The sequence below is a fragment of the Chroicocephalus ridibundus genome, unplaced genomic scaffold (genome assembly GCF_963924245.1).
Source record: "Chroicocephalus ridibundus unplaced genomic scaffold, bChrRid1.1 SCAFFOLD_410, whole genome shotgun sequence".
Lineage (NCBI taxonomy): Eukaryota > Metazoa > Chordata > Aves > Charadriiformes > Laridae > Chroicocephalus > Chroicocephalus ridibundus.
In genome coordinates, this window is record NW_026961561.1 from 70,245 (window position 1) to 92,834 (window position 22,590).

The 22,590-nt window shown below is 59.1% G+C and overlaps 1 protein-coding gene across 1 annotated transcript in view; it reads left to right on the forward strand.

The window, feature by feature from the left end:
* The window catches only part of BICRA (BRD4 interacting chromatin remodeling complex associated protein), a gene marked incomplete at its 3' end in the record, with an annotated part of 28,659 nt that extends 8,670 nt beyond the window's left edge, over positions 1 to 19,989 (forward strand). Inside the window, 16 exon segments of the mRNA XM_063322019.1 lie at positions 2,093 to 2,138; positions 2,813 to 2,855; positions 3,215 to 3,280; positions 4,464 to 6,434; positions 8,987 to 9,253; positions 9,352 to 9,609; positions 10,600 to 10,793; positions 12,836 to 12,964; positions 13,491 to 13,605; positions 16,417 to 16,475; positions 16,599 to 16,747; positions 17,060 to 17,154; positions 18,260 to 18,362; positions 18,860 to 19,280; positions 19,282 to 19,585; positions 19,587 to 19,989. Coding sequence (XP_063178089.1) covers positions 2,093 to 2,138; positions 2,813 to 2,855; positions 3,215 to 3,280; positions 4,464 to 6,434; positions 8,987 to 9,253; positions 9,352 to 9,609; positions 10,600 to 10,793; positions 12,836 to 12,964; positions 13,491 to 13,605; positions 16,417 to 16,475; positions 16,599 to 16,747; positions 17,060 to 17,154; positions 18,260 to 18,362; positions 18,860 to 19,280; positions 19,282 to 19,585; positions 19,587 to 19,989 — 4,623 coding nt within the window.
* Between the last annotated feature and the right edge of the window lie 2,601 nt (positions 19,990 to 22,590).

Here is a 22,590-nt window from a genome sequence, read left to right on the forward strand (position 1 = left end):
GGCTTGGGAAGAGGAGAGCGAGGTCTGGGAAAACACTGGGAAAAACTCCGGCGATGGCCGTTTTCAGATGAGTGAAAACGGCGCCAGGGTGTTTTACGCGCGTTTCATGGCGGCGGGAATCGACTTCCCGCCCCAACGGTAGCGTTACGAGCGCGACTTGGGCGCGAAATAACCTCCGTGAGTTCTTACGGTGACATTTATTTCTAATTTTTAAACTCTTCAGGGCTTCTCTGGGCTTGCAGGTTTGCAGCTGGGCAGTGCTCCGCGCCTGAGGAGCGAAACCAACCCAGGCGTGTTATTTTCTGGGTTAAAAAGGGGGAAAACGGGTCGTTTCGGGTCCCCGATCGGTGTTACTGTCATTTTTTGGTGGTGTTCTACCCCAACGATAAGGAAGATGCCACAAATCCAGCAGCAAAACGCATCCTTTCGGAAATCTGTTAGTCCTCTCTTTTGGTTGGCTTCGCCCACGTTTCATGGGCTGACATCACAACTTCCCAGCGCTGCCGTGATGATGTCACTCGCCGGGCGTGACATCACCCTCGTTCTCCCCCTGAGAGCGTCGCCCGCAGCTCCTCCCTAGCGCCCTTTGCTTGGCCTCTGCTGATAAAAATCAGCAGGTTTGTTGCGGATCTTTAAGAAATATCATATATTTGGGGTCAGAATTCAGAGCGCCGCCCTGGGGAGGTGGCGGAGGGGTGGGCAACCACAATGGAGGGATGGGCAACCACGATGGAGGGATGAGCGTGGTGGAGGGACAGGCAACCACGGTGGAGGGTTGAGTGTGGTGGAGGGATGAGTGACCACGATGGAGGGATGGGCAACCACGATGGAGGGTTGACCATGGTGGAGGGATGGGCAACCACGACGGAGGGATGGGCAACCATGATGGAGGGTTGACCATGGTGGAGGGATGGGCAACCGTGATGGAGGGTTGACCATGGTGGAGGGACCACGATGGAGGGATGAGCATGATGGATGGACGGGCAACCACGATGGAGGGTTGAGTGTGGTGGTGAGATGAGTGACCACGATGGAGGGATGGGCAACCATGATGGAGGGTTGAGTGTGGTGGAGGGAGGGATGAGCATGATGGAGGGATGGGCGAGCATGATGGAGGGATGGGCAACCATGATGGAGGGTTGAGTGTCGTGGAGGGATGGGCAACCATGGTGGAGGGATGGGCAACCACGATGGAGGGTTGAGCGCGGTGGAGAGATGAGCATGGTGGATGGACGGGCAACCGCGATGGAGGGATGGGTAACCACGATGGAGGGATGAGCGTGGGACAGGCAACCGTGATGGAGGGTTGAGTGTGGTGGAGGGACGAGCGACCATGATGGAGGAGTGGGCAACCATGATGGAGGGTTGAGCAGACACGTTGGAGGGATGAGCATGATGGAGGGATGGGCAACCATGATGGAGGGTTGAGCGACCATGTTGGAGGGATGAGCATGATGGAGGGATGGGCAACCATGATGGAGGGTTGAGTGCGGTGGAGGGACGAGTGACCATGATGGAGGGATGGGCAACCACGATGGAGGGATGAGCGTGGTGGAAGGACAAGCAGATCCCTCGGCCACTGGTCACGGGCTCATTTGGCCACACTTTTGGCTTCCCAGTTGTCTCACCTGTAGCCACCACTAAAGGAGCAGTGGTGATGGGTGGCCACCATCGGCTTGTCCAGCGCAGGGTGATATTGGTGGAGGGGCCGGTGTTCCTACTGCTGGCCGTGAACCTCGCGCCACGCTCCAGGCCGTCTGGGCCACCCTCCTCTGGCCTCAGTTGGCCAACGTCGAGCTGGGGCGCTGCTTAGGCTGGTAGCCCCAGTTGGGATCAACCCAATCTTGACCTTGAGCTTGGCCAAAACCACCACAACGGGGCTTCAGGAGTGGCGGACGCTCCTCTGGGGGCTGCCCTCCGCTCCTGTCCCTTGCCATTGGGGCATCCTCCTCCTCCTCCTCCTCCTCCTCCTCCTCCTCCTCCTCCTCATGGCTTGGGGATGGGGAGGCGAAACGGAGCGCGGTGGTGGGGATGGAGGGAAGGAGGAGGAGAAGCTCCGGAGGGTAACGTGGTGTCTCTCCGCTCTTTGCAGTTGACATGGATGATGAAGACGGCCGGTGCCTGCTAGATGTAATTTGGTGAGTGAAGCCGGAGGGTTCCTCCTCTTCCGGGAAAGAGCGGAGGGACGGGAAGGGACTTCGGGCCACCCTGGATCCGTCACCGCGTCCCCGTGGATTCACCGCAGCTTCTCCGCTGGCCGGGCCGGCTCTTCCCAGAGCCAAAACCCATCCCGGAGGGTCTCCGAACTCCAAAATCCTTCCCCGCGTGGGCTTTTGCTTCCTCCCGTGCGGCTCGGAGCGCTCTGGGGCGGAATTTTACACGAGGAAAACCGTCCTCCTCGCACCCGTAACGCCGATAAATCCCATCCCTCCCCGTTTTTGCCCAAAATCTCGCATTTTGGGGGGGTTTTGTGACCCGTCAGCGGGCTGGGGATGCTCCTTAGCCGGTGGCCCAAATGATGATTTTTTTTTTTTTCCACAGCCGAAACAGGCTCCTTTTCCAGTAAAATCCCAATTAGGAAACGGCTGGTAATTGGGGTTTAGCGGAATTCAGAGGGGAAGGGGAGGAATAAGGTGGCGGAGAAGAATATCGACCTTCTCGGAGCGCCCCCGCCTTAATTTATATCCCTACTAAAACGCAACCGTGGGAATATCAACCGGTCCCCGCCCAATTGGAAGGGGGCGTCAACGCGTTAATTAGAACGGGACTAATTAACAGCCGGCCCTAAACGCTTCCCTCTCTTGTTTTGCAGCGACCCTCAGGCCTTGAACGATTTTTTACATGGATCCGAAAAGGTGAGCAACGGCTTCTTTTTATTCCCCAAAAACTTCCACCCAAACTTCCGGGGGGGCGGTGGGGGGGGTGGAGTGGGGTTTTTTGGGTGGTTTTTTTTTCCGGCCCCACCCCCAAATTTGGAATATTTTGAATTTTTAAGGATTTTTTTTTTTTCACCTCCCCGGCCAAGCGCAACCGGGACAAATTCTGGGGGTTTTGGGGCGTTTTGAGCCGAAACGGGGACGGGGAGGGACCTCGGCCAAGGGGCTGCCCGTCACCGCTCTTTTTTTTTTTTTATATATATATATTTTCCCATTATTTTTTTTTTTTTTGCCATATTATATCTAAAGAAAGTAAATGAAAATCTTTTTAATTACAGATTGACAGTGATGATCTCCTGGACAACACAGGAGATGCAGCCAGTGCCTTTTTTGAAGGTGCTGGGGTAGGTATTTTATTTTTCATTTATAATCGGGGAATTCCAGCTTAGAAACCTTCCCTTTTTATTATTTTTTTGCCCTTTTTGGTTTTTTTTTTTGCTTCTTTTTTTCCCGCGCGGATGGAAAAAATCCGCTTTTTAACCTTTGAGGCCGGAAAACGGGTTGGGGGGGAGGGGGCGGGGGGGGAATTTGGGGAATTATTTGGCGAAAAGTTGAAAAAAAAAAAAAAAAGGTGGTGAGAAGGAAAAAAAAACCAACCCCTTTCCGTCCCGCCGCCCCCCTCCCTCTCCTTGGACCGGAGCGCGCCCTCCCCTCGCTGCCGCAGCGAAGGTGAAATATTGCCAAGTAGATTGTAAAAAAAAAAAAAATCCTCTTTTTTTTTTCTTTTTTTTTGGTTTTTCCCCCAAAAGCATGAGTTATTCTGCATGGGTAACGTTCAAGCATGAATTATATTATTTTTTTTTCGCCATTTCCAGTTGCGTTGTGGTAAGAATCTTCTTTTTTTTTTTTCTTTTTTTTTTTTTTCCCCTCCGTTGCGCTTTATTTTTTTTTACCCAAACTTCGGGTAAAGCCGCCGATGCTTTGAGATTTACTTCTTTTATAGTTTGGTGGTTGTTTTTTTTTTTTTTTAAAATTATTAGTTTATTTTTTAACTTCTTGTGTTTTACAGAAGCGCCGGGGCCGGGGGAGGGAGGGAGAATGTCCCAGGTTCGGCTGCACGTTGCTTTTTCCCTTTATTTCCCCAATTCTGTGCCCGGCGCAGCGTCGCCCTCGCTGTAGGGCAGTGGGGCGGCTCCTGCGAGAAAAGGGCTGGGTTTTCCTGGCATTTTTAGGCTTTTTTGTAGGAGAAAAAAAAAAAAAAAAAAAAGGCTTCCGATCCCGACTTTTAGGAGTCAGACGTGCTCAGGATTCTTCCCTTCGGTGGCGCCGAGGGTGGCCCAAGGCACCGTTAATTGGCTCCGCCGCTCGTTTGGTGGCACCGCCTGCTCTCAAACGCCGCCGCGCCTTCGTTAAGGCGCCGCAACCCTCTCGCCGCTGGAGGAGCGGAGGCGTTGGGCCACCACATCTGGGCGGCGGCTAGCCAAAGCGGTGGAGGGGTTGAGTGGAAGCTCTTTTTCCCGTCCCCCCCAACCCCGCGCCGCGCCGGAGCTCAATGTCGTCTTCTTTCTCCTCCCCCTTCCCTCCCAGCTGCACGTCCAGGAGTCCTCCGGCAACCACCTGAGCAGCGAGCAGAGCCAGCCCACCGCCAGCGTGGACCTGGACTTTTTAGAAGATGACATTTTGGGCTCCCCCGCCGGCGGCGGGCCCAACCTGCCCAACTCGGACCAACCCTGCGACATCCTCCAGCAGAGCCTGCAGGAGGCCAACATCACCGAGCAGACGTTGGAGGCCGAGGCCGAGCTGGACCTGGGCTCCTTCCAGCTTCCCACCCTCCAGCCGGTGGTGCAGACGGCGTCCGACGGCACCCCGCAGATCTTCTCCGGCGGGGCCGACCTCATCGGGCTGCAGCAACCCGCCGTCCTCACCCACCAGGCCTTGGTGCAGCAGCCGGTGGGAGCCGACGTGGTCAACAAGGCCATCAGCGTCCAGCCTTTCCTCCAGCAGGTCGGGCTGGGGAACGTCACCATCCAGCCCATCTCCAACCTGCAGGGTTTGCCCAACGGGAGCCCCGGCGGGACGCTGGGGATTGGGCCCATCCAGGTGGTGGGGCAACAAGTGATGGCCATCAACCAGTCGGCGCAGCAGATCATTGCCAAGCAGGTTCAGCCCTCCCAGGTGGCCACCATGCCCGTCGGCAGCTACATCACCCAGTCGGCGCCCGAGCAACAGCAGGTCACCCTGGCCTCCACGGGGGTCTCTCCGCAAAGTGCCGGTCTCGTCATCCAAAAGAACTTGCCCGCCGTGGCCACCACCACGCTCAACGGCAACTCCATGTTCGGCAGCGTGGCCGGCACTCAAGGCTCCCAACCCCTCACCGTCACCTCCAACTTGAGCAGCCCTTTGGTGCAGGCCCAGAACGTCATCATCCACCGCACGCCCACCCCCATCCAACCCAAACCCGCCGGCGTCCTCCAGCAGAAGCTCTACCAGATCACCCCCAAACCCTTCGCCTCCAACAACGCCACCCTCACCATCCAGAACGAAGCCGCCCTGCAGCAGCAGAAGGCCCAGCAGAACCTCACCTTCATGGCCGGCAAACCCGGGCAGAACGTGGTCCTCTCGGGCTTCCCCCAGGGCCTCCCGGCCAACGTCTTCAAGCAGCCGCCGCCGCAGCAGCAGGCCCTCAGCAAGCCCATGAGCGTCCACTTGCTCAACCAGGGCAGCAGCATCGTCATCCCCGCTCAGCACGTCCCCCAGGCCATGCTGCAGGGCCAAAACCAGTTCCTCCTCCCCGGGCAACTGGCCGGCGCCTCCGCCGTCCAGATACCCCAACAGCTCTCGGCCTTGCAGGCCAACATGGGAGGGCAGATCTTGACCACCTCCCACCCCGCTGGCCAAGCCCATATCATAACTAGCCAAGGGCCGGGCGGACAGTTGATAACCAACCAAGCTTTGCCGGCCCAGATCCTCACCAACCAGAACATCGCCGGCCAGTTGAACCTGGGCCAGGTCCTCACCTCGCAGAACGCCCACGGCACCGCTCACATCCTCTCGGCTCCCATCCAGCTCCAACCCGGCCAAGTGGGGCAACCGGCTCTTTTCCAGATGCCCGTTTCGCTAGCCGGCAGCTTGACCACCCAGAGCCAACCTTCCGTGGCCGCTTCGTTAGGCCAAACGGGCCAAACGGTCATCCAGGGGGTAACGTTGCCTAACCAGGTGGCCATGCTCAACGCCACCGAGAACCTGGGCCAGGCCGTCAGCATCCAGGCCTCCGCCGCCACCAGTAGCCAAAGCCCCGGCCTCGTCCAGCCCCAGCCCGCCTCGGGGGCCAACCTGCTGCCCAGTACGGACCAGTCCTCCATCCTCACCGTCCAAACCGCCTCCCAGCCGCCGGCTCCGCTCCAGCTCAACGTCCCGCCCCCGCCCTCCTCCCAGCAGCCCGTCGCTTCCCAGCCCAGTCCCAGTTTGGCTTCCAGCCCGGAAAAGATCATCCTGGGGCAAGCGGCCGCCGCCGGAGCCGTCATCAACCAGGACTCCATGCAGATGTTCCTCCAGCAGGTAAGTAGAGCCCCGGTGGCTGGTGGCCCCCGTCTTTGCAGCCCGTCGGGTGTTTGGAGGCCGGTGGGCTACCAAGAGCCGCTTGTGGGCTCGCTCTACACCCCGTATCCGCTGGAATCGCTCCTGCGGAGCCGTAATTCCTTCTTTTCCCTGCCGCGGGGCGATTCCTTGTAGACATTTAAACTCCAAGTTGCCCGGAGCAACGAGCCGATGGCGCGCGATCGGGTGCCACCACCTTGGGTTTGGAAGGAGAAGCTGGTGGCGGGTCCAGCCGGGCCACCAAAGCCACCACCGCGGCCACCTCCTCGGCGACGGCTTGGGTTGGACCTTGTCTTTTCCCGCTCGGGGTTTTTCCACCTTCGTTAGGGCTGGAAAATGAATCGGGCGGCTGTAGGGTGTCCGCGTCGGGGGCCAGGTGGCGCGAGGAGGGGTCAGCGGGGGCTGCGGGCGACTCTTCCGCTCCGAATTAGGGCGGAAAAGGGTTTGGTGACGTTTTCGGATGCCGGCTTGGAAGCGCGGCAGGTTTCCTTCCTTCCGAAATTCCTATTCGTGGAGGCGGATACTGGTCCGTCAGCCAAAAAGTCCCGGAATTAGCGGGGAAAGGTGAGAAAAGCCACCTGGAAGTGGGGAAAACCCTTCCTGGAAATGGGGAAAACCCTTCCTGGAAATGGGGAAAGGCTCCTGGAAATGGGAAAAACCCTCCTGGAAATGGGGAAAACCCTGGAAACAGGGAAAACCCTTCCTGGAAATGGGGAAGACCCTTCCTGGAAATGGAGAAAGGCTCCTGGAAATGGGGAAAACCCTCCTGGAAATGGGGAAAACCCTTCCTGGAAATGGGGAAGACCCTTCCTGGAAATGGAGAAAGGCTCCTGGAAACAGGGAAAACCTTCCTGGAAACAGGGAAAACCCTCCTGGAAATGGGGAAAACCCTGGAAATAGGGAAAACCCTTCCTGGAAATGGGGAAAACCCTCCTGGAAGTGGGCAAAAGCCTCCTGGAAATGGGGAAGACCCTTCCTGGAAATGGGGAAAGGCTCTTGGAAATAGGGAAAAGCTTCCTGGAAAGGGGGAAGATCCTTCTGGAAATGGGGAAAAGCCTCCTGGAAATGGGGAAAGGCTCCTGGAAATAGGGAAAAGCTTCCTGGAAAGGGGGAAGATCCTTCTGGAAATGGGGAAAGGCTCCTGGAAATAGGGAAAAGCTTACTGGAAACAGGGAAAACTCTCTTGGAAATGGGGAAAACTTCCTGGAAATGAGAAAAACCCTCCTGGAACTAGGGAAAAGCCTTCCTGGAATTCGGGAACCCCCCTCCGGCCCTCGGGGGAAGGCGACGTGCCCCAGCTCCGTCGTTTTTTCTCTCCGTTTCCCATTTCTCACGGGTTTTGGTGCCGGGGAGGGTGTTAAATCCGCGTCGAAACGGTGCTTTTCCACCGGATTGTCCCTCGATCCGCCTTTGCGCTAATTAGTACCGCGGTTTCGTTAGCGGGATGGGGGGGGGGCCCGGTGCAAAGTCCTTTTCCCACCTCCAGAGAGAGCTCTTGGCCCGTCCCTGTCTCTCCCAACGGTGGAAAACGGGGTTTTCATGGGGAAAAAAACCCGATCCGCCGGCGGAAAAACCCCGCTCCGGAGCGGCCTGGGCGGCCGTCGCACCATCTGCCGGGCTGGATTTTCATCCCGCTTTTAATTCCAGTGGATTTTCAGGCCTTTACGCCCCAAAAACCACAACCCCCCCCCCACCGCCCCTTCCTCCATCCGTCCCTCCCAGCTCCGAGCTCCGGCTGCTCCCGCTCGCTTCCCGCTCACTAACCCCCGGAGCTGCTGCCTCCTCTTCCTCCTCCTCCTCTTCCTCCCCTTCCTCCTCTTCCTCGCCCTTCGCGCTCGCTACTTCGTTTGCGTCCCCCCCCCCCCGCCCCCCCAAATTCTTTATATTTCCCTAATTCCGATAATCGAGGGATGTGGAGAGCGCAGCTCCCCGGGTGAAGCTCTCCCCGGCTGTTTAATTAACGGGGGACGCTTCGTTAGGGCCATCCTCATTAAGCCCCCCCCCCGAGGCCGATGGCCGCTGACCCCCTGCCCGAGGGACGGGGGGGGGTGGGGGGGGGAGCGGAAGAGGCAGGGGGTGTCCCAGCACCGCTCCAGGCAGCGTTTTTTGGGGAAGAAAACTAGAAAACGCTTCTTCCCCCGGCTCCCGTGGGCTCGCCGTCCCTCTGCCTGTGGCTACCCGGCCTCGGCTGAGGTGGCCACGGCCCGGAGCCGCTTTTGGAAGCTCCGTTCCCCCCCTCCCCGCAGTCTTACCTTCTTTCCCCCCGCCTCCAAAAAAAAATGCTTTTAAAAGCGACCCTGGGGACAGGAGCTGCCGGAAGGAGGGTCCTGGGGAGCAGCGGATGGTTTTGGGGGGGGGGAGGGGGGGCGCTTCGTTAGCGCAGGAGCTCCCCGAGGGCTGGATGAAGCCGCTGATCGATAAATAATCAATTAATCGATGAATCGGTAGTAATTAACCCCCCCTTCCTTCCTGAGCTCGGACTAACCTTCTTCCTCTTTCCTTCTCTGTTGCAGTTACCCGCGGGGCAGCAGAAGCTCCCTGGAGCCTCCCCGTCCCCTTCGCTGCCCCCCCCCGCCCCGGGGGACGCCCCGCAGCTCCCGGCCGCCCACCTCTCCCAAATCCAGTCCCCCCACCCTTCCCGCCCCCCTTCCCAACCCCAGCCCCTCTCCCGACCCCCTTCCCGGCCCCATTCCCGACCCCCTTCCCAGCCCCAGACCCTCTCCCGACCCCCTTCCGAACCCCTCTCCCGCTCCTGCACCCCCCAGGCCCCCCCGGGCCCGGTTTGTACGTCGTCCCCAACCAGTTGGCTTCCTCCCCTCTCGGGGGGGGGCAGCACCCCCTGCGCCCCCCCTCCCAGCCCCAAACGCCTTTCCAACAGGCCGAAGCCGCCCCCCCCTCCCAGCTTCAGGTCCAGCTCCCGGCTCCGGCGGAGGTCCAGCATTCCCAGTCCCCCCATTTCCAGCTCCAGTTTGGCCCCCCCCAAGGGCAGATCAAACCCCCCACCCCCACCCACGCCCTCCACCTGACGGGGGAGCCCCCCCGCGGCTTCCCCCTCGCCCCCAACCAGTTCCCGACCCCCCCGGCCCTCCCCAGCCCCGCTCCTCAGCAGAAGCAAATACTGGACAGGTTCCAGCAGGTAAAATTTTAAGGACCGTTAAGGGTTTTCACCAGGGGGGGCGGAGGGGGGGGGACAACAAAAAAGAAAGAGGGGGGGTTTGCATGGGAAAACACAGCCCTCCCCGGCCCCCGACCTCCCGACGTGGGGATTAAAGTCCAAACGGGAAGCGAAATGCAGCTGGTGTGTCGTGTCCCCCCCCCGGCGACGATGGGTGCCGCTCCCTCCCCGCAGCCCCCTTGGGTTTTTTTCCCGCGGGGGGGGGGCACGGTTTAGAGTCCGTTTTTTGCCGCCTGTTTCGTACTTTAAAGTATGGTGTTGCCGGCGGGGTGGAGCGGGGGTGGGTCGCGTCTCCCACCGGCGCCGTTTATATCTCGGTTTGGAAATAATAAGAGCAGAAAGCGTTTGCAGCGACAGGAATAAAAATGTGGCCCCCCCCACACTGTGACATGTGTCCCCCCCTATCCCGGGACCCCTCCTGCCCGGGGAAGGGGTGGGATCCTGCCGGAATCGCTCGTTAACAGAACGGGGGGAGGGGGGGGGACTAGCTAACATTAATTTCTAAAATTAATCTGTAATTACGTCTTTTCACTTCGGGAGGGGGGGGGGGGCGACGACCAACTAAAATTAATTTCTAAAATTAATCTGTAATTATTTCTTTTCTAGTCCACTTTGGGGGGGTGTGAAAAAGGCGCTGGGTTTATTTCGCTGCGTCTTAATTCGAAGCAAACTCCCATGAAAGACACAATTTGCTTTTTTTCCTGAGCGTGGGGGCCCTTTCCCAGGGTTCGGAGGTGGGAGGTGGAACGGGGGGGTGGACGGGGGCGCTCGGCGGGCTCCTATTTTCCGGGCCCCGCGTCCCTTTCCCGGTGCTGGGGGGGTTGGGAGAGGCTGGAAGCGGTGGAGCGAGCGCTTCCTTCCCCCCTCCCCGACCAGCGCCGCTCGCGGGTGAAAAACTGACGCTTTTAGGGCCCGTTTTCACCTTTTGGGTTATTTCTCTTTCTCCTGCAGGTGCCGCAGGGGATCATCCTGCAGCCCAAGCAGCAGCCGCCCCCCCCCAGCAGCCAGGCCTCCCCCGCCCTCGCCCCCTTCGGCAGCACGGCCCCCCCCCGGCCTGCTCAGCGGGCAGGCGACGGCGGCGACGGCGGCGACGGTGACGGCCGCCCCCGGACACGCGCCCGCCGCCATCCCGCCCTCCACCGCAGGTTGGTGCCCACCGAGAGCCCCGGCAGGGGATCCCGGACCGCGGGGATCGGGGACACGGGGATCCCGGGGATGCAGGGATCGGGGGCACAGGGATCCCCGGGGATGCAGGGATCGGGGGCACAGGGATCCCAGGGATGCAGGGATCGGGGACACAGGGATCCCGGGGATGCAGGGATCGGGGGCACAGGGATCCCGGACATGCAGGGATCGGGGACACGGGGATCCCGGACCGCGGGGATCCAGGGACACGGGGATCCCGGGGATGCAGGGATCGGGGACACGGGGATCCCGGACCACAGGGATCGGGGACACGGGGATCCCGGGGATGCAGGGATCGGGGCACGGGGATCCCGGACCGCAGGGATCGGGGATCCTGGGGATGCAGGGATCGGGGACACAGGGATCCCGGACCGCAGGGATCGGGGATCCCAGGGATCCCGAACCAACGGGGATTGGATACATGGGGATCCTGGACCGCGGGGATTGGGGACATGGGGATCCCAAACCAACGGGGATTGGATACGTGGGGATCCCGGACCATGGGGATCAGGAACACGGGGATCCCAAACCAACGGGGATTGGATACATGCGGATCCCGGACCGCGGGGATTGGGAACACGGGGATCCTGAACCGTGGGGATCGGGGGACATGGGGATCCTGATCCGTGGGGATCGGGGACATGGGGATCCCGGACCACGGGGATTGGGAACACGAGGATCCCAGACTGCAGGGATCAGGTACATGGGGATCCCAAACTCATGGGGATCGGGTATATGGGGATCCTGGATCGCGGGGATCAGGGACCCAGGGATCCCGGGGACACGGGGATCGAGGACACGGGGATCCCGGGGACATGGGGATCCCAGACCGCAGGGATCCTGGACCATGGGGATCGGGTACAGAGGGATCCCGAACCGCGGGGATTGGGTACATGGGGATCCCGAACCCACGGGGATCCCGAACCCACAGGGATCCCAAGCCCATGGGGATCAGGTACACAGGGATCCCTGAACCCATGGGGATCGGGTACACAGGGATCCCGAACCGCGGGGATCGGGTACACAGGGATCCCGAACTGTGGGGATCAGGTAAACGGGGATCAAAACCTACGGGAATCTGGTCTGTGGGTGTCCCAAACCCACAGGGATCTGGTCCATGGGGATCCCAAACTACGGGGATCCTGAACCGCAGGGATCTGGTCCACAGGGATCCCAAACCGTGGGAATGGGGTACACGGGGATCCCAAACCGCACGGATCTGGTCCATGGGGATCCCAAATGGTGGGGGATCAGGTACACGGGTGTCCCAAACTGCGGGGATCCCAAACCCGCGGGGATCTGGCACACGGGGATCCTGAAGCACAGGGATCAGGTACATGGGCACCCCAAACCCCCGGGGGTCTGGTACACGGGTGTCCCAAACCACGGGGATCCCAAACCGCAGGGATCGGGGACATGGGGATCCTGAACCCACAGGGATCCCAAACTGCGGGGATCTGGAACACGGGTGTCCCAAACCAGAAGATCTGGTACATGTGGATCCCAAACCATGGGGATGCCGGGCCGCGGGTGTCCCAAACCACGGGGACTTCAGCACACGGGGATCCCAGTACGCAGGGATCCCAAAACCATGGGGATCCCGGCATATGGGCATCCCAAACCACGAGGTCCTGGCACACCGGGATCCCAAACCACGAGGATCCCAAACCACAGGGATCCTGGCACACGGGGATCCTGGCACACGGGGATCCCAAACCACAGGGATCCCAAACCACGAGGATCCCGGCACACAGGCATCCTAAACCACGAGGATCCCAAACCACAGGGATCCCAAACCACGAGGATCCCAAACCACAGGGATCCCGGCACACGGGGATCCCGGCACACGGGGATCCCAAACCACAAGGATCCCGGTGCACTCGTTTTTTCCGGCTAAAGCCCATCCCTCGGGCTGAGAAGTGCTGGGGGAACCCAGGGAGTCGTTATTCCTCATTTAGCCTCCAATTTCAGGATAAATCCCATCGGTTTTGGCATTTTCCAGGTATTACCGCCCCCCGTTCCCGCCGAGACGAAAACCTTCTCCGGCGTCTCCACACCGATTCCTGCCGGGAAAGGGGCCGCAGCCCCGGGGAAGGCGGGAACGCCGCTCGCCATACAGCAGCCCGTTCAGGTGAGGAAGGCATTTCCCGCCCCCCCCCCCCTGCCCCCAGTTTCCCATTTTATTCCAAAATTTTCCACCTTGGGAGGAAAAAAAACTGTCCACGTTCCGCTTTTTTTTATCCAAAAGGAAGAATTAATGTCCAAAAGGTTTTTTTTTTTCCACATTTTTAAGGTGCTGCAAAACTAAAGCTGGTAGAAAATGACCCATTCCCACCAAAATTAATGATTTGGGGGGGGGAGGGGGGGGGCGCTTCTCTCCACCTCTTCCGGAGAATCGATCCCTCAGCGATGATTTAACGGGATTCCGTGGGGATTTCGGGAAGTAAAAACCGGAACAATTCCAATTTTATGCAAAAAAACCTTCAAATTGGGCGACGAGGAAGCCGCCCCCGTGCTCTTTCCGCCCTCAACCGCCGTTGTCTTGGCCGGCTTTTTCGGGACGATTCATGGTTATTTGATAAAATCGCTCGGGAATACTAAATAATGCCGGTTTTGTGATTTTTTTTGGGGGGGTGGGGGTTTGTTTTTTTCCGCAGACGAAGCCGGTGTGTGATCAGTTCCGTCCTGGGCAAGGGGCCGCTGCAGATCCAGGTGGTGGGGAAGGGGCTGCCGCAGCTCGTGCCCTCGCTCCCCGGCCAAGGCCAGCAGCTGGTGAGTTCGTCCCCGTCCCCGGGGGGAGGGAAAAAGCCAGGGGGGGGAACGTGCCTTTTTTTTTTTTTTTCCCCCCCCCTCCTCCCGGAGCTTTTCCAGGTTTTTGGGGTGTATTTTTTCCCGGCGGAGGAAGCGTCTCGTGGGGACGGCGCGAGGGCCGGAGGCCGTCAGGTTCGGCCGGTGAAGGAAACGAGATTCCCCCGCCTCCTTCGTTGGCGCGCGGGAACTCGAAATACACGGAAATTTAAACGTTAATTGGGAGATTTGTGTGGAAAAGTGAAAAATATGGGGGATTCTGGTGTGTATCGGTCCATTTATAGATGGTGGAGAACTAGACGGGGATGTCGAATACGCCTTTGTCCGGGCAGAGCTCTTCCTCCGGGGTGACAGCCCGTGGCCGTCCCCGCTTTCTCCTTTTCCCCCCCAATTCTAAACCAGTTTGATCCATTTGCCTCCTGCCCTGGGCCTCCCCGCTTCCCCGCCCCAAAAAGAGGAGGAATCGCCCCCAAAAGAGGAGGAATCGCCCCCAAAAGGGGAGGAATCCCCCCCAAAAGAGGAGGAATCCCCCCAAAAGGGGAAGAATCGCCCCCAAAAGAGGAGGAATCACCCCCCGAAAGAGGAGGAATCGCCCCCAAAAGAAGAGGAATTCCCCCCAAAAGGGGAAGAATCGCCCCCAAAAGAGGAGGAATCCCCCCCAAAAGGGGAAGAATCGCCCCCAAAAGAGGAAGAATCCCACCCAAAAGGGGAAGAATCGCCCCCAAAAGAGGAGGAATTGCCCCAAAAGAGGAGGAATCCCCCCCCGAAAGAGGAATCGCCCCAAAAGAGGAGGAGTTGCCCCCAAAAGAGGAGGAATGCCCCCAAAAGAGGAGGAATCCCCCCAAAGGGGAAGAATCGCCCCCAAAAGGGGAGGAATCCCCCCCAAAAGAGGAGGAATCCCCCCAAAAGGGGAAGAATCGCCCCCAAAAGAGGAGGAATCACCCCCCGAAAGAGGAGGAATCGCCCCCAAAAGAAAGAGGAATCCCCCCAAAAGGGGAAGAATCGCCCCCAAAAGAGGAGGAATCCCCCCCAAAAGGGGAAGAATCGCCCCCAAAAGAGGAAGAATCCCACCCAAAAGGGGAAGAATCGCCCCCAAAAGAGGAGGAATTGCCCCAAAAGAGGAGGAATCCCCCCCCCGAAAGAGGAATCGCCCCAAAAAGAGGAGGAGTTGCCCCCAAAAGAGGAGGAATGCCCCCAAAAGAGGAGGAATCCCCCCCAAAGGGGAAGAATCGCCCCCAAAAGAGGAAGAATCCCACCCAAAAGATGAGGAATCCCCCCAAAGGGGGAGGAATCACCCCCAAAAGGGGAGAATCGCCCCAAAAGAGGAGGAATCCCCCCAAAAGGGGAAGAATCCCCCCAAAGGGGGAGGAAATCACCCCCAAAAGGGGAGGAATCGCCCCAAAAGAGGAGGAATCCCCCCAAAAGGGGAAGAATCGCCCCCAAAAGAGGAGGAATCCCCCCAAAAGAGGAGGAATCCCCCCAAAAGGGGAAGAATTGCCCCCAAAAGAGGAGGAATTGCCCCAAAAGAGGAGGAATCCCCCCCCGAAAGAGCAATCGCCCCAAAAGAGGAGGAGTTGCACCCAAAAGAGGAGGAATGCCCCCAAAAGAGGAGGAATCCCCCCAAAGGGGGAAGAATCGCCCCCAAAAGAGGAGGAATCGCCCCAAAAGAGGAGGAGTTGCACCCAAAAGAGGAGGAATGCCCCCAAAAGGGGAGGAATCCTCCCAAAAGAGGAGGAATCCCCCCCTGAAAGAGCAGTTGCACCCGAAAAGTGGAGGAATCCCACCCAAAAGAGGAGGAATCGCCCCCAAAAGAGGAGAAATCCCCCCCAAAGAGGAGGGCTCGCTCCCAAAAGAGGAGGAATCGCCCCCGAAAGAGGAGGAATCACCCCCCGAAAGAGGAGGAATCCCCCCAAAAGGGGAGGAATCCCCCCAAAGGGGGAGGAATCACCCCCAAAAGGGGAGGAATCGCCCCCAAAAGAGGGGGAATCCCCCCAAAAGGGGAAGAATCGCCCCCAAAAGAGGAGGAATCCCACCCAAAAGGGGAGGAATCGCCCCAAAAGGGGAGGAATCAATCACCCCCAAAAGGGGAGGAATCGCCCCCAAAAGAGGAGGAATCCCCCCAAAAGGGGAAGAATCGCCCCCAAAAGAGGAGGAATTGCCCCAAAAGAGGAGGAATCCCCCCCCGAAAGAGGAATCGCCCCAAAAGAGGAGGAGGTTGCACCCAAAAGAGGAGGAATGCCTCCAAAAGAGGAGGAATCCCCCAAAAGGGGAAGAATCGCCCCCAAAAGGGGAAGAATTGCCCCCAAAAGAGGAGGAGTTTGCACCCAAAAGAGGAGGAATGCCCCCAAAAGGGGAGGAATCATCCCAAAAGAGGAGGAATCACCCCCCGAAAGAGGAGGAATTGCCCCCCGAAAGAGGAGGAATCCCACCCAAAAGAGGAGGAATCCCCCCCGAAAGAGCAGTTGCACCCAAAAGGGGAGGAATCCCCACCCAAAAGAGGAGGAATCGCCCCCAAAAGAGGAGGAATCCCCCCCCAAAGAGGAGGAATCCCACCCAAAAGAGGAGGACTCCCCCCCCCAAAGAGGAGGAATCCCACCCAAAAGAGGAGGACTCCCCCCAAAAGAGGAGGAATACCCCTGAAAAGAGAAGGAATCTCCCCCCAAAAGCAGGCATCCCCCCCCCAAAAAGAGGAGGAATCCCCCTGAAAAGTGGGGGATCCCCCCGGCGCGGGCCGGCCTCCCCCCTCACCGCCCCTCTCCTCTCCTCTCCCCCCAGTACGACGGCAAACTGGGGCTGAAGAAGGCCCCCCAGCTCCAGCCCAGCAAGGAAGCCTGGTGAGTCCCGCGCCGAAATCCCAACCCCCCCCCCCTGCCCCCCCGGCTCCCGTTTCCCGCTGGAAACGGGCAGGTTTTATTTTCCTTGATGTTTTTCCCGGCGTTTTTCCTCTTTCCGTGCAGTTTCCTGGAGCAGCTGCACAAGCAGCAGGGCGCCGTGCTGCACCCCGACTACAAAACCGCCTTCCGCTCCTTCGACGACGCCCTGCAGCGCCTCCTGCCCTACCACGTCTACCAGGGCGTGCTCCCCTCCGCCCAGGACTACCGCAAGGGTGAGTCCTCCCGCCCCGCCGGCGCCTTTTCAACCAAAAAAAGTGGCTTTTTAACGCTTTAAAAACAAAAAAAAAAAACAAAAAAAAACCAACCCCATCAGCCCCGAGACAACGTATTGTCGGAGGTTTTCCGCCGGGATGGGCCGAAGTCCCGTCGAAGCTTTGAGAAATGCTTAAAACGAACCTTAGCGGGTTCCTAACGATCCCAACGCTTAAAAATGACCCCCCAAGAGGGGCTTCCCCCCGCCCCGGCTGACAAAATTCCTAATAAAGAGCCGGAAACTCTTCTCTTCTCCCTCCTCTTCCTCGCAGTGGATGAAGAGTTCGAGGCGGTGTCCACCCAGCTCCTCAAGCGCACCCAAGCGATGCTCAACAAATACCGGCTGCTGCTCTTGGAGGAGTCGCGGGTGAGTCGCGGGGGCTGCAATCCCGGTTCCGTCTCCGAGGGTCCGTCCTGGGGTCAATGGAGATGGGGATGTTTTTCTCTCCCTGCCCTCGGCTGGGGGTTGGGGTGGGATGGGATGGGATGGGATGGGTTGGGATGGGATGGGTTGGGTTGGGTTGGGAGGAGTTGGGTTGGGATGGGATGGGTTGAGTTGGGATGGATTGGGATGGGATGGGATGGGTTGGGTTGGGATGGGATGAGTTGGGAGGGGTTGAGTTGGGATGGGATGGATTGGGTTGGGTTGGGTTGGGATGGGATGGGTTGGGTTGGGTTGGGATGGGTTGAGTTGGGATGGGATGGGTTGAGTTGGGATGGGGTGGGTTGGGAGGGGTTGAGTTGGGATGGGATGGGTTGGGTTGGGATGGGATGGGGTTGAGTTGGGATGGGTTGAGTTGGGTTGGGATGAGTTGGGAGGAGTTGGGATGGGTTGGGATGGGATGGGGTTGAGTTGGGATGGGATAGGTTGAGTTGGGAGGGGTTGAGTTGGGATGGGATGGGTTGGGTTGGGATGGGATGGGATGGGATGGGGTTGAGTTGGGATGGGTTGAGTTGGGTTGGGATGAGTTGGGAGGAGCTGGGATGGAATGGGATGGGATGAGTTGGGATGGGATGGGGTTGAGTTGGGATGAGTTGGGTTGAGTTGGGTCCAGTTGAGTTGAGTCAGGTCAAGTTGGGTTGAGTTGAGTTGGGTCAGGTTGAGTTGGGTTGGGTCAGGTTGGGTCGAGTTGAGTTGGGTTGAGTCAAGTTGGGTCACGTTGAGTTGGGTTGGGTTGGGTTGAGTTGAGTTGGGTCATGTTCAGTTGGGTCACATTGAGATGGGTCGGGTCGAGTTGGGTCGAGTTGGGTCAGGTTGGGTTGGGTCGAGTTGGGTTGGGTTGGGTGGGGTTGGGTCAAGTTGGGTTGGGTTGAGTTGGAAATCTTCAGTCTTCCTTGAGTTTAGCCATCTCCAATCCTCGTTGAGTTGCTCGTTAGGGACGGGGAAGGGAGAAATCCCATGGGGACGTGTAACGGCAGCCGCTCTTCCTCCCATCCCCCCTCCCCCTCCTCCTCCTCCTCCTCCTCCGCAGCGAGTCAGCCCCTCCGCGGAGATGGTGATGATCGACCGCATGTTCATCCAGGAGGAGAAGACCATGTTGGCGCTCGACAAGCAGCTGGCCAAGGAGAAACCAGGTGGGAGACCAGTTATCGCTATTTTTTATCCCCCTTTTTGCACCCGCGTCCTGGGGGGTTTTGGAGGGTTTTAGAGCTCTCCGTACCCCGCCCTGCGCTGGGCGGCCCCTTCCGGTGGGGATTTTGCCGGGGGGGGGGGGGGGAAACCCCGTTGAAAATCGGAGCGAAGGTTGACGTTGGGGAGCTCGGGGGCCCAAAATCTTGGATTTCTGGCGAAAGGCGGGCGGGGTTTGGCCTTGGGGGGGGGGGGGAGGGGGGGGGGGCGGGGAAAGGGGGGGCGTTTTCCCCGGGGGGGGGGCAGGTAATAAAGGGAGAAATTCCCTCCAAAGGTGGGGGGGGGGGGGGGCTGGGGAGGGAAAGGCAGAAAACGGGCAACTTTGAAAAATAGCTATTTTGAGCTGAGGTGGTTACGATGATGGTGACGAGGAAGAAACGGGAGTGAAATTGGGCAAAAGAAGGAGGGTTTGGGCGCTCACGCTGCCGTCTTTCCCTTCCAGACGAGTACGTCTCCTCTTCCTCCCGCTCGCAGAACCTCTCCTCCTCTTCCTCCTCCTCCTCCTCCTCCTCCTCCTCCTCCTCGGCGGCCCCGGCCGTCCCGCCGGCCCCCGAGAGCCTGAAGTCGCCCCCGGTTCCTCCGCTTCCCCCCCTCCACCCCACCAAGCTGGTGATCAAGCACAGCGGGGGGTCCCCCTCGGTCACCTGGGCCAAGGCGGCGGCGGCGGCGACGACGGCGGCGATGACGACGGCGCCCCCCGTCCCCGAGGGGGACGAGGACGCTCTGCCCTCCCGCAGCAAACCCCCCATCAAGACCTACGAGGCCCGGAGCCGCATCGGCCTCAAGCTGAAGATCAAACAGGAGGCTGGGCTGAGCAAGGTGGTCCACAACACGGCGCTGGATCCCGTCCACCACCCCCCGCCGCCCCCCGTCTCCCGCCTCCCCAAGGCCTCCGACCCCCCACGCCGCCGCCGCCGCCGCCACCATGAACGGCACCGTCGACCACGTCCCCCCCGAGAAAAAACCCCCCGTCACCTACTGCCGCCTCCCCCTGAGGAAAACCTACCGGGAGAACGTAGAGGCCTCGACGGCGGGGGAGAAAAACGCCCCGGCCAAGGGAAACCCCCCCCCCAAGTGCGACAGACCCCCCAACGCCAAGGGGGAGGAGGGGGGCGCGGGGCGGCGCGGCCGCCCCCAAGGGCCAGGAGGAGCCTCCGGCGCCCGGCGCCGAGAAGAACCGACCGGAGGAAGGTTCCAAACTCCTCTTCTTCGCCGCCAAAGCCGAGGAAGACTCCGCCGGCGGGTTGATGAAGGAGCTGGCGGAGGCGGAGGATGAGTTTTACGGGGGGGTGATCAAACCCGACCCCCCCGACGTAAGCTCGGGGCCCGAACTGACTTGGGGGGTTGTACCTTTGCCCCCCGCCAAACGTCGGCGCTCGGAATCTTCGGAGGCCATGGACAACGCCAGCTTCTCCAGCGACAGCCCCCAGGACGACTCCCTCACCGAGCACCTCCAGAGCGCCATCGACAGCATCCTCAACCTCCAGCAACCCCCCGGGGGGCCCCCCGGCCTCCCCCGGCAACCCCCGCCCCCCCCCCCCACCTTCCTCTTCTTCTTCTTCATCATCTTCTTCTTCCTCCCCTTTCCCTCCTCCTCCTCCTCCTCCCCCCCCCCCCCCCCACGGAACCCTGCCGACCCAACCACAACGGCGGCCTCGGCGCCAGGACGTTGAACAGATAACGCCGACGCCGCGCTCCCCAGAGACCCTGCGCGTGCGTGTGCGTGTGTCCCCCCCCCTCCCCTCCACCCCCCCCCCACACCGCGGTATCGAAAAATTGGGGGGGGGGGGGGGATGGGGGGGTTTTATTCCCCCCCCCCCCCTCCCCCCCCTTCTCTTCCTTTTCCCCAAAGAGGTCGATTCCGGAGAGGTTTTGGGGTGAAAAAAGCGGCGAACGGTGAGGAAGGATTTGACGCGCGTGCCCCCCCCCTTCCCCCCCCCCCCGCCCCCGACACACACCCTGAATGGGGGGGGGGGGGGGGCTGTCCCCAAATTGGGGGGGGTCGTCCCTGAACCACGAAGGAGGGAAAGTCCCCGAGTTGTGCACGGGGGGGGGGGGGTGTCCCCAAATCCGGGGGGGGGGCAGTCCCCAAACCCCCGGGGGGGGTCCCCAAATTGGAGGGGCGCCTGTCCCCAAACCCCCGGGGGGGGGTCCCCAAATCGGGGGCGGGAAACAGTCCCTGAACCCCCGGGGGGGGGGTTGTCCCCGAATTGTTGGGGTTGTCCCTCAACTGGGGGGGGGGGGCGGGGTGTCCCCAAATTGTTGGCGGGGGGGGGGGGGTCCCCAAACCCCGCGGGGGGGGGTGGGGGGGGGAGGCCCCCCCCCCCCCCCCCCCGGGCTGTTCTCATCCCTGTGAGTTCCAATTCTGTAACAAAGAACACGAATATTTGGGTTATTGGCTCCTTCCCCCCCCCCAAATCCCCCCCCCCAAATTATAAGGCACCGGTTCCCCCCCCCCCCCCCCCCCCCAAAAAAGAAAAAAACCCACAAAAAAACCCGGGATTTTTTAATTAATCTTTGGCTTTTTTTTAAGTTATTTCAGATTGAGACCCCCACCCCCCCACCCCCCCCACCCCCCGCGGCGAAAACGGGGGAAAAAAACCCCAAATTAGAACAAGGCAAAAGAAAAGGGTAAAAAGGGCCGAGGGGGGGGGGGCCAGGGAAGGTGGGGGGGGGCGTTTGCTTCCGAAAAAGCCAGAAATCAGGATTTTGGGGCGGTTTTTCCCTTTTTGGGTTGGTTTTTTTTTTCCTTTTTTTTTTAATGTTTTCCCTTTTTTAAATTTTTTCCCCTTTTTTTATTTTTTCCCCTTTTTTTATTTTTTCCCCTTTTTTTGCTTTCTTCCCTTTTTTCAGTTTTTCCCCCCTTTTTTTCCCTTTTTTTTGGTTTTTTCCACTTTTTTTTGTGGATTTTCCCTTCCCCCTTTTTTTTTTTATTTCCCCCCTTTTTTTGGGGGTTTTTTTCCTCCCTTTTTTGTGTTTTCCCCCTTTTTTGTCCCCCCCCCCCCTTTTCCCGTTTCCCCCCCTTTTTTTATCCCCCCCCTTTTATCCCCCCCTTTTATCCCCCCCTTTTTTTATCCCCCCCCTTTTTTATCCCCCCCTTTTTTTATTCCCCCCCTTTTTTTATTTTTCCCTTTTTTTTAGTTTCCCCTTTTTTTAGTTTCCCCCTTTTTTGTCCCCCCCCCCCTTTTTTTTATTTTCCCGCTTTTTTATTATTTTTCCCCATTTTTTTTATTTCCCCCCTTTTTTTTTTTATTTCCCCCTTCTTTTATTTTTCCCTTTTTGGTGGTTTTTTACCCCCTTTTGGTTTTTTCCCCCTTTTTTTATCCCTTTTCCCCCCTTTTTTTCAGTTTTTCCCCCTTTCCCCTTTTTGGTTTTTTTTTTTCCTTTTTTTTATTTTTCCCCCTTTTTCTTTATTCCCCTTTTTTTTACCCCCCCCGTTTTTTATTCCCCCTTTTCCTCCCTTTTTTTTTGGTTTTTTTTTCCCTCTTTTTGGTTTTTTCCCCCCTTTTTTGCCCCCCCCCCCCTTTTTTTATTTTTCCCTTTTTTTCATTATTTTTACCCATTTTTTCCCCCGCGGGTGTCCCCGCCCCCCCCCGCCCCCCCCGATTTTGGGGCCAAACGCCGCCGATGGGGGGCAGGGACCGCGCGACGCCCCAAAAACCCTCATTTTGGCCCCTTTTTGCCCCATTTCGCTCTTTTTTTCCCCCGTTTCGGAAGCGCCGCCTGAGAGAGGGGGGAGGAGAAACAGGGACGGGAACCCCCGAACCCCCCCGGACCCCCCCAAAAAAACCACCGCAAAATTGACATTGCCAGGCAGAGGCCCCCCCTCCCCCTCCCCCCCCCCCGGTGGGATTTATTCTGTTGGGACTTTTTTTGGGTGAAAAAACTTGGGAAAAGGGCAAATCGGGCGGGCGGGGCTGGCCGCCCCCCCCCGGCACTCGCTGCCGTTAGTTCCCCCCCCCCCCGTCGCTGCCAGCGGTTTGCCAAGAAAAACCCATAAATCGCCTTTTTTTTTGGGTGTTTTTTTGGGGGGGGGGGCCTGGGAACACCCCCCCCCTCACCCCCCCCCACCCCCAAAATCCCGCTTTTTCAACCCAAAACCCCCCCAAATCCCTCTTTATTTCAGGAAGGGGGGAAAAATAGCACAACCCCCCCCCCTCCCTCCCCCCCCCC